This window comes from Schistocerca nitens, chromosome 1, assembly GCF_023898315.1.
Source record: "Schistocerca nitens isolate TAMUIC-IGC-003100 chromosome 1, iqSchNite1.1, whole genome shotgun sequence".
Taxonomy (NCBI): domain Eukaryota; kingdom Metazoa; phylum Arthropoda; class Insecta; order Orthoptera; family Acrididae; genus Schistocerca; species Schistocerca nitens.
In genome coordinates, this window is record NC_064614.1 from 792905571 (window position 1) to 792920686 (window position 15116).

The following is a 15116-nucleotide window of genomic DNA, read 5'->3' on the forward strand; positions in this document are numbered from 1 at the left end:
ACGGAAAAGAGGCAAGAGGGCAGTCATTACAATAAAGAGATCCACTGATATAAGTGGTTTTGACAAAGCACATTGTTGTGGCAAGACTGGAAACAAAAATCTCTGAAACAGTGAACCTGGACTACTGTTTGTGTACTACTGTCGTGAGCAGCTATGGAAAGTGGTTGAAGGATGGTGAAGATTTGAATAGACTGATGGTATTGGGATGTCCACATCTCATCACAAAATATAGCAGTCACAGGATCCCCTGCAGTGTAATCCAGGTTGGTGCAGGCACAAGTGTTTCAAAGCACACAATTCAAAGGCCATTGTTGAACATAGAACTCCATATCACATGACCTGTGTTGACCCAACAACTTTGTTAGTTATGGTTGCAGTAGGCCCAGCACTACCAAGTTTTCACTGTGGATCGATACAAATATGTTGCCTGTTGAATGATTGGGTCCTTACACACTGTCTTCCAGGTGAATGGCTGCTTGATCCATGCACCGCACCACAGATGCAGGCTGGTGAGAGCAGAATTATGTTAGGGGGTACATTCTGTTGGGACTTCTATGGGTCCTACGGTAGTACTCAGACTCCATGACAGCAGCGAATTACATTAAGATTATTGAGAAATACTTGCATTCCTTCACAGTTGAAGTCTTCTATACTGGTGATGACATCTTCCAGCAGCATGGCTCTCCACGACACAAGGGCAGAATTGTACTGCAGTGGTTTGAGGAGCATAAGTCTCATAGATGTAATTTGTGGGAATTTAGTGACCTGTGAATAGACATCTGGTGCCACATTCTTTAGAAACCAGTCAAGGACTTGTAGAACACATGCCAATTAGTATCACTGCTGTACTGTGTTTGAAAAGTATACCAACACACTATTAAACAGGTGGTATTAATGTTTTGGTTCATTGGTGGATATAGAGGGCCTACATAAGGAAACAAACTTGAGGACAATTTTATACTTTCATACAAAGAGGAAGTATGTGAATATGAGAGATGATACTATAAGAAGAATTTGATGAAGCATAGAAAGACCCCAAGTGGAAACAAGATCTGGAGTCAGCAGTCTGCAACCCCTCTTGCTTTTTCCAGAATGTAGGCGATACAATGTGGCCACATGGATGACATCACCTACAAGACATTCTGCAGAACCTGAATTCACTTCACTACAATATCAAGTTCACAATAGAAGTAGAAGAAAACAACCAGCTTTTATTTCTGGATGTTCTCGTCAAGCCAAGACCAGATGGCACACTAGAACAGGTTCTACCATAAACTGACACATACAGATTTGTGCCTGCATGCTTCCAGCTGTCGTGCTCCTTCACAGTGAGGTTTCCTAGGCACACTGGTACACAGAGCACGCAAAACCTCAGATCGTGAAAACTTGGCAGCTGAATTGCAGTACGTACAGGCAGTCTTCCGCACGAACAGTTAGTACAACTGCCAGATAAAATGTGCCCTTAGATTGAAGAAACTGAGATAGCAGCCTGGTGAGAACAAAGACAAAGTGACTGCATCAGTGATTGTACCACGTCAGGAACATATTGGCAGAGATTGGCAGAATACTCCAAAAACACAATGTCAGGTGCGTGTTTTGCCCTCCATGCAAGACTAAAACCTTATTAGGATCAGTCAAAGATGACGTAGGTCTCTGGAAACCAGGTGTTTACCGCATCCCTTGCATGTGTGGGAAAATATATGTAGGTCAGGCCATCTGGACAGTACAGGAGAGATGCACTGAGCATAAACACCCCACAGACAATGTACAGCTGACAATGTCTGCCATGGCAGAGCACTGCATCTTCCATGCACATGAAATGTGCTACGATGGCATAACGGTGTTGCAGCAGTTGAATACCCTCTGGGATTGTGTTCTCAAAGAGGCAGTGGAGATCAGACAGTATGATGAGCTAATAAATAAGGACAGTGACTTTCAGCTAAGGATCCAGCCTTGAGTATGATGAATCACATCAAGAGTCTACAAGGAAATCCGCTACCGTTAAGACATCTAAAGAAGACACATTGTCAACACTGCAGTTGAGATCTGCATGCAGCTGCGACCGCAAAAGGACTGTGGTTCGTGATCTGGCATGGCCTGCTCCTTGCTTGCCCCACCACCGAGCACCACACTTCCCCTGCCACCAGCCACAGACCACACAGAGGCACCGAGACAGAGGTTGCAGGAGGGGGACAGACGATATATAGTCAGCATCCATCAGAGATCAATGAGACTGCAGGTACACCTAAAGAAGGCAAGAAGTTGGCTTGTCAAAATATCGTGCCTTTTGGACGATTCCACCCAGCAGAATACAAAGAAATGTTCAAGAAGGCCTCTGTAGTAGACAATGTATGCTCCAAATTAGTGAGATCCTTGGGAGAGCCAGCCATGACACAGTTATTTCATTTGGTGCACAAGATACATGAGGCAGAATAAAAACACTCTGACTTCAGGAAGAATGTAATAATTCCATTTCCAAAGAAGGTGGGTGTGGACAGTTGTGAATACTACTGAACCATCAGTGTAATAAGTCATGGTGGTAAAATATTGACATGAATTATTTACAGGAAACTGAAAAAAAAAAAAAAAACTGTTAGAAGGTGACCCAAGAGAAGATAGTTAGGAATTTGGAGAAAAGTAAAAGCACACGAGGCAATATTGACCTTACAAATAATCTTAGAAGGTAGGTTAACAAAAAGCAAAACTACATTTACAGTATTTATGGACTCAGAGAAAGGTTTTGACAATATTGACTGTACTTTGAAATTCTGAAGGTAGCAGGGATGAAATATACAGATCAAAAGATTATTTAAAATTTGTACAGAAACCAGACATCAGTTACAATAGTCAAACGACATGAAGGAGAGGCAGTGATTGAGAATGCAGTGAGACAGGATTGTAACCCATCCCTAATGTTATGCAGTCTGTACACTGAGCAAGCTGTGGAGGTTTGCGAGTGACATTGTAATTCTGTCATAGATGGCAAATTACTTTGAAGAGCAGTTGAACTGGAATTACAGCATGGACATTAACAAAAGCAAAACATCTGTTATGCAGTGTAATCAAATTAAATCGCAGGGTGCTGAGGAAATTAGATTAGAAAATGTGACACGTAATATAGCAGATGAGTTTTGCTATTTGAGCAGCAAAATAATTGATTATGGACAAAGTAGAGAAGATGTGAAAAGTAGACTGGCAACAGCAAGAAAGCATTCCTGAAAAAAGAGAAATTTGTTAACATTGAAAAAAAATTAAGTTTCAGGAAATTTTCTGTGACTGTATTTGCCTTGTATGGAAGTGAAACATGAATGAGAGGCAGTTCAGACAAAGAAGAGAGTAGAAGCTTTTGAAATGTGGTGCTACGAAAGAACGCTGAAGATTAGATAGGTAGAAAGAATAACAAATAAGGATGCACTAAATGTACGTGGGAGAAAGAAATATATGACATAGCTTGACTAAAAGAAGGAATCAGATGATAGGATGCTTCCTGAGGGAGCAAGAAATTACAGTTTTTGTCATGGAAGGAAGTGTGTGTGTTTGGGGGGGAGGGGGGTTGTAGAGGGATACAAAGACTTGAATACAATAAGCATGTTCAAATAGAAGTAGATTGTGGTAGTTTTGCAGAGATGAACTGGATAAACAGCTGAGTTAAATCAGTCTTCTTACTGAAGATGACGACACAATTTGATTTTATTAAACCACCTTTTGTTTCAGATACGTATTGCATGCAAATTGTTGGAAGAAGAAGATAGTGTGGGCAGTGGTGGGTCTTCAGATTCACCTTTGCTTGAATTTATTGATTCATGCCTGCGACATAAATCTGAAATGGTAATTTATGAGGCAGCCCATGCCATTGTCAACCTCCGTCGCACAACCTCCAGGGAACTTGCACCAGCTGTAGGTGTGCTGCAGCTCTTTTGTTCCAGTCCAAAGCCAACACTCCGATTTGCAGCTGTCAGAACACTCAACAAGGTAAGTTGTGCAAGTCATTGGATTAGGAAAATTGTTTTCAGTATTACAAAGGTTGTGAGACTGTCTTGTGATAAAAGAATTCACTTTATAAATTTTAATTCTTAATTCCATGTAATGTAAGATTCAACATAGCTCACTGGACACAAATAATTTAAGAGCACAGAACAGTGTTCAAACTGTATGTGATATCACTTCAATAATTTCTATAGCCTCTTTGAAGAATTGAGTTTTTTCAATACTGTTTGTCACAATATACAAACCCACTAAAGTAAGTATTGTCTCAACATATTTTATCATCTTGAAATTTTTTGATCATCATAGTTGTTCATACTGAACACTTGATTGTTGAATAAAGAGTATGTAAAAGTCTGTTATTGTGAAATACCACATTTTTACTTTCAACAATCAGAGGCTATAATAAACAGTAATCTAAATCTACTATACACATGTTAGAAGACACTCAATAAGATAATGGGAGTTGCTGAACTGAAAGAATCTCAATGACATCATCTGGTACAGAATGCAGCATACCTTAGCATGTAGACAACACTATATACGTTATGTTTACACCTACGAAGATGTAGATATGACACTTGAGTTAATGAAGCTGAAATGTTATATGTAACTGAGTTTGAAATTATCATACATATTGATGTTTTACATGCCCTAAACATAGTGTCATCTGTGACCTAAAGTTGATAACAACTGCAAAGTGATCAATATCTGTCCAGGTTATTTAGTTCGTATTGAGTCAGCTACTCCCATTAGCCACCTTATTGCACGCTTCTTAGTGTGTGCATGTATTAGACATGTGCATATATTAGACAGAAACTGTTTCCTGTTTTACATTCTTTCTGTTCCCTTCTCTCTTTATGCAAGCACAGGATTAAGGACAAAACAGGAAAAATTGTGCTGGGCATACCACTCAAATCAGTCATTTTTATATAGTCGGTATCAGTTAGGGTGCCCTTTATTTTGGCTGAATGTATTTATTTATTTTACTGTATTTACTCGAATCTAAGCCGCACGTAAAAAATGAGACTCGAAATCAAGGAGAAAAAAAAATTCCCGAATCTAAGCCACACCTGAAATTTGAGACTCGAAATTCAAGGGGAGAGAAAAGTTTTAGGCCACACCTCGAAATCGAAACAAAGTTGGTCCATTGTAATATGAGACACAATTTAGGTCAAATGAATGACGATACAGCTACAGCAGGTTTGAGTCGTAAATTTAGCAGTTATGCTTTACTAAGGAGCCATTGCTATGCGTCATGCGCTCCGTCCGTATTTATACGGGTACCTTTCCTTTTTCACGTGCTTCGTCTGGTTTGAATTGATTGCTTATTTTGCTTTGATCTGGTAAGTGCCGTTCTCTTTGTTGTAGGTGTTTGTCACTCTAAGCTGAAAATGCATTACTGTACTGTGTCATGAATTGTTTGTTGTATTCTGATAATGAGTGTTTAGGGCCTGTCCCCGCTCTCAGCATGGCTTGCTTTTGTGCGCGCTACCGCAGCTTACAATAAAAAAAGAGAGGAATTGTCTCATTAGCAAAACAATGGCAAGAGACTGCTATTTGTTGTTACTTATACTGCTGCTTTCTTTGATAATGATCAACAAGAACCAAATAATAGACTGCTTATGATAGAAGACGTTCTGAACGAGAGTTTAGCGAAAATTTTTCTCCATTTGAAAATCTTTGCAGACGCCTCTTCAGTATATTACATTCTGCATAGCAATTAGTCATCTTAGATTTAAAAATCTAGTCAATCGCCGTGCTTCATTTCTGACTGTATCACTATTAGGCATAAGAATAATACGAATATAAACATGACATGATATGTATATTCTTCCGCGTTTGCTGTTGTCTCACCCTAGTTTCGTAGTTTATTAGGCAGACAGGATTTAAATGAAATAGCAGCAAACACGAAAGAATACATGGCAAAATGTTTATATTCGTCTTATTCTTATGGCGAAGAGAATACTGCATGTGATTCACAATTCATAAAAGTTCCTATTAGCAACCATCTCTTCTCACAGGTAGGAAAAAATTCAGAACGTAGAGTTGGCCATATTGACAAACATCCTAAACAGTCTTGCCAGTCGGATTTTCGTAGTACATTGAAATGCTGCTACATTGAAGATGAACAATACGGAATTTGTATTTACTTCATTGGATAATGTATAAAATGCAGTGGTCAAAACTCGGGGCGGAGAAGAAAGCTTGTCTTCCACCTTTTTTTTTTACTGACACGCAGGTTTTGGCGCCAGTATTTATCTTTGTGCCTGCAAAGCATGCCAGTGCAGTGCTACATATATTCGATGGCAGAAGTTAGTTGTGGCGGCACCTACCAACATTTTTCAGAACTTCCGCTTACTTTGCACTCGATTCTAAGCTGCAGGCGGTTTTTTGGATTACAAAAACACCAAAAAAAAGTACGGCTTAGATTCGAGTAAATATGGTATGTTTTTTCAAAAATTTTACACTCACCCCTTAAATGTTTCTGTTTGGTTAGATTTCCTCTGGAGAAAAGTTTCATGTCAGTAGAATGACTTAACCCATACCGACTAGAGTGACAAATTTTAAATGTTGGGAATGTTAGCTTTTGTGTAAAATTTATTGATGAGTGCATAAAATTAAAGTTGAATACCTTTTTGCTTTTTAGGGTTTGTTTAGTATTCTTAAGAGTATTGCTTTCAGTGTTTGTTTCTTTTAATCTAGGTATAGTCTGCACTGATCTTGAACACAACACATACAATTCCTTTTGCTCCTCACCTACTGTCAATAGTCCATGAAAATGCCTCGCGTAGTGGCTGCACAGTGTGATGCGCCATGTCACGAACTGCGTGGTCCCTCCCACTGGATATTAGAGTCCTCCCTTGGGCATAGGTGTGTGTGTTGTTCTTATTGTGAATTAGTTTAAGTAGTGTGTAAGTCTAGGGACCACTGACCTCAGCAGTTTGGTCCCTTTGGAATTCATACACATTTGAACATTTTTCCATGAAAATCTTGCACTAATTTAACAAGCATTTCGGAAGAGTCATTGACAGCTGTTAATTCCTTAAATATCAGTTTAGCTTCTTAATATGAAGTGCTGCTCGTTCATTTCAAAGGGCATAAAAGTAGTGTCCACAATCTTCAGCTGTTCTTGCTTAACATGAAGTCGGCTAATGTTTTCTCTGGACTAAAGACAAGAGTGAATTAAGAGATGCAAATTAATGAAATAAAAGCAATAGTAAATGGTAATCAGAGTAATATCACTCTTACCATATAATGGTCCATCATGTTCTCCAGTATCTATTTTCCATTTTTAGATTCTTCTCTCAAAATTTGCTCTCATTTAGATTTTGGTTTGTGTGTCTATTTCACCATCAAAGAGTGATAAGAGAGAAAACTGTTCTGATAAATACCACAAATGAGTACTCAATTCCCTTATAGTTGTTTCAGAAATCATGGAATCTGCCTTTTCATTTGATTTCAGATTAGGAGGCACAGATCCAGGTGAGGAACTTTTAAAACTCCACTGAACTGAAGTAAAAGTTTGAAACAAACATTTACAATAAAATTGATACATCTCAGGGTACATTTATTTTTAATATATAGTTCAAGTTGTGATCTTAGCAGAAACATTTTTAATCAATTACTGGCTCTTGCCTTCAATCTTGCTTAATGCACTCCTCCGTAAGGGTGTTTTTCAGATTTTTCCAAAAGTCTCCTCCCAGAAATATTACACAGACGTATAACAGTTTACAGTAATCGCATCTCACTGTTGGACTACCTCATTAACTTGAACGTCAAACATCTGGCCTAGTTTATGACTCATTAAAAACCAAATAGACCATCTTTTTTGCACATGAAATAATTACTGACATTGATACTTTTCCAGTTATCTTTCAGATTTTTAAAAGCTGGTACTCCAGGACTGCTTCCTACCCCCATATAGTGTACATTCAAACACATTTCTTAAAATAAGTTCATCCATGTGTTAATGGCATGGGAAATAAAATTTCCTTTCCAGTTTGTGATCAGATAAGTTGCATGCCCCATTAAGATGGCCATTATCTGATGCAGTTGTCATTGCAGAGAATTTGTATGTTGTCTTCAATACCCCAATACTTTGTTGCATTCCAGAAAAACAGTTGCTAGCTCTCTACCAAAAGTATTCTGTAATCCCAGAACACCAGTAAGCTGTTTGCTGTCCTCAAATATAACGATGACTGGGAATCTTTCTTCTTTTGGATCTGTGGCATTTGATGCTGGCAAGTTTACCATCCCAATGAACACTGAGAACTGCAGAGGTAACATTTTTGAAAGCTCATTTTATTGTATTAGACAGTTTTCTTCTCCTTTGTCTGAAGAGAAAATTTAGTGATAGATAGCTCTTCAGTATTGTGACCTAGTGTCTCTGTTATCGCCTGTATAATACACACAGAATCTCTTACACTATGCTGGCATCTGTCTGAGGTGACTTCATATTTTTCAGCAGTACAGACATTGGTGCCCCACCTTACAGCATTCTCTAATGAAGTACTCTTAGAAGTATGTTCCAAAGTCCCAACAACATCAATTTCATCTGAAGTTCAAAATGCCCTATCTGTTTCTTCAGGTGATGAAAATAGAAGTACAGCAGTAGACGTAGAAATAGATGCTGAGAACTTTTGTTTCTCTGCCTTGCCCTTTCTTCTTTATCCACAAGTATTCGGTCTACTCCTGCCCAGGTAAGCCTTTACAACCTGGCCCTCTCTGTCAAAGTAAAAATATCTTGTATATTTCCAGTTTGATAGTTTGCAGAGCATTGGCATGTGTGATACCAAATAAATTGTCCAAATTATTTATAAACTTGTCTTTATGGCACTGAAACACACCTTGACACTCCTTTGGAAATTTCTTCACTCGAGTGCACATTAGTAACTTTTTGTGAATAATTTTCAATAGCTCTTGTCAGAATTCTTGCTTTCTTGCTAAATATGTGCACTCGCGAACCACAAGGTTGTCAATTACATCAACTGTTGATTTGACTTCCTGTATGTTTCAAAATAAAACTTCCAGCAATTGTCTGTCTGATGGTTTATTGGGTACAGGTATTTAAGAGTTTTGTATTAACATGACATATTAGATAACAACTGAAAAATGTCTGACACTATCCGTAACAAATACACAACTAACTGCATGGCATATGCACATGCAAGTACTGAAAAACTGAAGTGACAACACCATGATATCTGGGTATAATGTGAAAGATCATGTTTTTTATGTAAGTTCATGCTCAAGTCGGCACGTATTACTGTGCTTCGATCACAACAAAATTTTGTATATGTATGTTATAGAGTCATTCAGACAATATTGGAATTGGAAAATAAGGGACACTCCTCATACAAACCTGTGGCCACTGTTTGTCAACACTTGATTGAATTAAATATTATACTGTATTGATAATTTGTCTACAGAGTTTGTAAATGTAGTATCCTATGCCAATAATCTCCACCTTATATTCTAAAATATTTGAACTGTATCAGAATCGGTAAATATTTGGACACAAGATGATTTCATGGACTAAATAATTTGTATTACAAATAATGGAAGGAGTAAAGATAACAAGGTGTGGAGTGGTTGATAGGCATGTAAACAAGATTGGAAATGTCGCTAAGCTTTGAGACAATATTACATCCTGCGCGCACGCGCCCACACACACACACACACACACACACACACACACACACACACACACACACACACACACACACACATTCATTTTTCTGCCCAAATACGTTGAATCAGCACTACAACCTAACTAAACATGTCAATGCAGAACTAGAAGCTATGATAAGTTTGTAGCTTTCTCTGTTCAGGACAGTTGATACTATTAGAAATCAGACAAGAGAAACAAAGTCTGGGCTCATTCTGGTCGTAGGTGTATCAAGAAAGTTAAATTATGTAAGTACTTCACTGGAAAAAAGACAGTATTGGCTCCCAGTTCTGTAATCATTTCAGCTAGCTGTAGGTAGAATTTATTTTTTTCTGTGGAAATTCTTTTATCACATTTTACTGTCATGCTCATTGTTCTTAGCAAACTTTTTGAATACTGACACTTCCATTGTGAAAATGTGTTTGACGGTTTGATACATAATCATTGGGTGTGAAGTGTTTTTAGGCCATAATAAGATAATACTTCTGGAACATGAACATTTGAGTCTCTAAACATTCTTGGAAATGAAACTAAATGTTACAGTTTTAACCATCCATTGCCACTAATCAGTCAGAACATTATGACCACCAACCTACAATTGACATAAACTTGTCCAAGTGACAGCAGTGTCATGTGGTGAGGAATGGTTGCCAGTCACATATACACACAGTTCGTGTAGTATCAGTGAGCTTGTTGTCCTTCTTTAGAATGGGGAAGGCACATGATCTATACGAGTTTGACCTAGATCAGATTGTGATGGCTCGGAGGCTCAACATGAGCAATTAGGACAGTGTACGACTTGTTACAGATGTCAGATATATTCTGGGCAGGCAGGTAAAACAGGACAGGTGGGGAACTGTGGTGGAACTAACATCAGACTTAATGCTGGACAGAGTACAAGTGTGTTTGAACACACGGTTCATCAGTCACTCTTAATGATGGGCCTTCGTAGCCGACGACCCATGCATGTGTTAATGTTAACACCACAAGATCAGCAACTATGACTGAAATGGACATGTGACCATCACACTGGTTGTTGGCACAGTGGCAGAGCATTGCATGGTCTGATGGGTCCCGATACCTTCTTCATCATGCCGATGGAAGGGTGCAAATTAGTCATATTCCAAGGGAATAGCTCCTTGATATCTGTATGGGGGGACAGAGACAAGCTAGTGGCTGCTCCATTATTGGGAGCATTCACATGGGTATCCATCGGTCCAGTGGAGCTTATGGAACGCACAGTGATGGCCGACAAGTATCGTACACTGGTTGCAGATCACATATACCCCTTCAAGATGATCATGTTTCCTGATAGCAGTGACATTTTTCAACATGATGTCACAAGGCCAGGAGTGTTTGGGGAACACAGTGGTGAGTTCCAGTTGGTGTGCTGGCCCCTAGCTAACCAGATCTGAACCTGATTGAACACATTTGAGACTTGATTGAATATGGTATCAGAGCTCATATCCTTCTTCCCAGCATTTACGGAAATTAGCTGACTTGTGTGTGCAGATGTGACGCCAGCTCTCTCTAACGACCTACCAATGTCTCATTGCTTCCAAACCATGACATGTCGCCACTGTTATCCTTGCCAAAGGTGGACATATCAGCTATTAGGTAGGTGGTTATAATGTTCTGGCTGATCAGTGTATGTGCAATAGTATTACCATGTTTAGACAAGATTGTGGATGATGAAGTGTGTAAAGATATAAGAGAAAGTGTACATAGGACAAAGACCCGTGTCAAAGTTAAAAATACCTGACAAATTGAAAGTGGTACTACAGTTCAGTGCCAGAATCATTTCTTTTTTCCTTTTTTAATTTATGAAATTGAATGTGCCAAGTGGCTGCAGGTAGAAGTGCAGGTACAAGCTGAAAAGGTTCCATTAATGCTACTTCCAAAATCAGAGATCGATACATCTGATGAGAAGGAAGTGACATTTATAATGTAGTTTTCTGTAGTTAGGATCCACAGTCATCATGAATTAATTGAATGAAAACTTTGCCTTTAAAAGCTACTAATTTATTTGAAGTTACAGTTGCTTTACAATTAACCAATTTGGACATTTAATGTGCGCTGTACTATATTTGTGCATACAGTCCTGTGTAGTATCTTAAAAGATCATATGTAATACGTAATTTAAGATGTCCAAATCGTTCAGTATATTTAACACACAGCTGAATTTCGCAGTGCTTCTGTACCCTATACTCAACATAATGCATGTGGTGGAGTGCACTTCCTGTTCAATTCACAGTGATGTGTAAACAAGCTCTAAGAAAAGAGGTCACCTGAAAATAACAACAATGTCAAAATTGACCAATTGTGAAGTAACTGTTGTTTCAAATAAAGTAGCAGCCTATGCAAAAAAAGTTTAATTTAAGAAAGTGATATAAGAAATGACGCAAATCAGAATTCAAACAGGAAAGCTTTTAAAACCTGCACGCGTTATGTGAGGCAAGGGAAGGGCAGCAGAAAGAAGTATAGATGTCATAAAATTGGTGACCAGAATAGAAAAAGAAAGGAATAAATTCTAGAGAAGCAATTACAGTAGAGGAGATTACTAACTAGAATGCAGAAGTGTTGTGTTGTCGAGAGAAACTTGCAGAAAAGAATGAAACACAGTCACAGTGTGGGCTGGATGAGAAAAGACAATGGAAGTAACACACTAGACAAGAAGTCAATAAATGTAAAACATTGGGCAGATACAGGGTAATGGTAGGACAGAGAAATTCTGAGGAGGTAGGCAGTGACCAAGGCAGTTAGCATAAATAGAGCTTTTCATTGAAAGATACTAAGACCTATTGTAGAGTAAATTTCTACAGGCTTTTTAAAGTTATTAATTAACACTTTGTGCTGTTCACGTGAGTTCCTCCAGAACTTCCAAGAGTGCTGCCCTATTTGACTGTCATAAACAGCAACAGCAACAGCCAAAACAGAAATAATCAGTTGTTGACAATATAAATGTAAATGGACAGATAAAAAATCTATTTACCATGTGGCGGCAAGGAAAAAAACACACAAAAGGATTTAATGTTCACAAACTTCTGGAGCCAGGGCTGTTCCTTCTGGCAGAAGAGTTGAAGGGGAAGGAAGAGGGGTGAAGGAAAAGGACTGGAGAGGTTTAGGGAAAGGGTTACAGTTCAGAAAAGTCATCCAGAACCCGGGTTGTATGTCTGACCAGGATAATACTGGGGGACAAGTTGTATGCTTCGAAGTTGTTTTTTGGAGGGCAGTATTTATCAACAATTACTTCACCTATGAGGGGCAGATGTACAAACAGATCGGAGGTACAGTCATGGGAATCGGGATGGTTCCTTCATATGCCAACCTTTTCATGGGTCGCTTGGAGGGGGCTCTCCTGGGATCTGTAAGCCTTCAGCCCCGGGTACGGTTTACATACATAGAAGACATATTTGCCATATGGACTCAGGGTGAGGCCGACCTGTTAAAATTCCTGGAATCTCTATACTGTCTCTTAATTAAATTTCACATGGTCCTATTCTGAATCCCATGCCATTTTCTTTGATATTGATCTCATCCTCGTTGAAGATCAGCTACACATTTCTGTCCATATTAAACCTACTAACAAACAACAGTATTTACATTTTGACAGTTGCCATCCTTTCCATGTCAAACATTTCCTCCCATACAGCCTTGGAATTCGAGACAAACATATTTTTTGGATGCAGACTGACAGCAATACACCACAACTCTCACCTCAGCCTTCATTGGACATAATTATCCCAACAGCCTAGTTCAAAACCAGATTTCCTGGGCCATCAGATGCAATTCTGGTTCTGCTGATCCATCCAAAAAAACAACTTTAGAGCTCACCACATGTCACCCAGTATTATCCTGTTCTTGAATGTATCACTCAGCTACTTAAAGGCCACGACTTTCTAAAATCATGCCCTGAAATGAAATCCATTCTGTCTGAGATTTTGCTCACCACGCATAGAATAGCTTTTCGTCAGCCTCCTAATCTCTATAATATTCTTGTCAGACCATATGCTCTTCTGCACCCATATGCTTAGCCTATGGCTCCTACCCCTGTGACCGTCCCCACTGCAAGACTTGCCGTACACACCCTCCTCCAACCACCTATAATAGCCCTGTAACTGACAAAGTATATACTTCTAGAATGAAATGCTTGGGTAACTCAGTTGGTAGAGCACTTGGCCGCGAAAGGCAAGGTCCCGAGTTAGAGTCTCGGTCCAGCACACAGTTTTGATCTGCCAGGAAGTTTCAAAGTATATACTATCAAATGAAGAGCCACCTGTGAAATGACATGTCATATGCCAGCTGTAATGTTAACACTATTTGGCCTTTTACATCGGCATGACTATCACCCAGTTACCAGTCAGGGCATAGGCAGAGGTTGTATACAGGCAACACACAATATCCTGTTGCAGAGCATGCTGTACAACATGACAGTTACGACCTCGGTGCTTGTTTCACTACACGCACCATCTAGATTCTTCCCCCACACACCAGTTTCTCAGAATTCTGCTGGTGGGAACTAGCACAACATGTCCTTGGTTCTCACCAACCACCTGGCCTTAATTTACTTTAATTCTTTCTATCTCAGTGTTGTTTCACTGTAACTACTCCTTTCTTCACTTCTTTTTACAAGGGTTGGAATTTTAATAGTGGCAACTATTTATTTACAGCTCGTATAAAATAGATACGTGTTTCAAAGTTTTCCTGACCTTCAACATAGTCACCAGCATTGTTGCCAGCGATGTGGAAGTCGTAGAATACTCTTAGCAGTGCCAGTTATGTTGACAGTTCAAGCATCGCAGTCTATTGTCCAATGAATTTGTACAGTTCTGAATTGAATGCCGTGAAGTGTTTCCTTCAGTTAAGAAATTGAGTTGAACTTAAGAGGGCTTAAGCCAGGGGAGTACAGTAGGTGGTATAGCACTTTGCAGTCCCATTAGTGAAACAAATCAGTAACAGCTTGTACTGTGCGTGCTTGAGCATTGTCATGCAAAATGATGGTCAGGTCTTGCAGAAAATGTCATCACTTCTGTTTCTATGCTATTCATTTTTGGAACACAACCTACAACCAGCTTACAAGTTCTTTGTAAAACCCAAAACTCTCTTCAACAAAATCCTCACTATGCTAATGATGCCTATGGTTCCTTTACTTTCCTAAATCCAAACTGCTCCTCTCCCATTATTTCTTCAACTTTGTGTTCCAGCCATCTGTTGAGTACTCTTGCAATGACCTTCACTGTGTGCGAGATCAGACTAATTATTCTGTGATCACTACAGTTCTTGGCATGTTGTTTCCTCACCTCTTCAACCTTGTACTGATGTCTGCAACCAAAAGATTGTGATGAGAGTCTATATCAGCAACCAGCATAGTCTTGGTGTCTTTCACACCACCACTTTGCCTCTGTTTGATGAGTAAGTAGTCTATGTGATATCTGTGAATGTCTCCTGGGCTCTTACATGT

The 15116-nt window shown here is 39.1% G+C and overlaps 1 protein-coding gene across 2 annotated transcripts in view; it reads left to right on the forward strand.

Annotated features, from left to right (window-relative positions):
* LOC126262315 (coatomer subunit gamma) overlaps positions 1–15116 on the forward strand; it is a 113802-nt gene that overhangs the window by 24640 nt on the left and 74046 nt on the right. For both annotated transcript variants that reach the window (XM_049958878.1, XM_049958871.1), the window contains exon 6: positions 3715–3972. In XM_049958878.1, coding sequence (XP_049814835.1) covers positions 3715–3972 — 258 coding nt within the window. The remainder of the gene's footprint in view (positions 1–3714; positions 3973–15116) is intronic.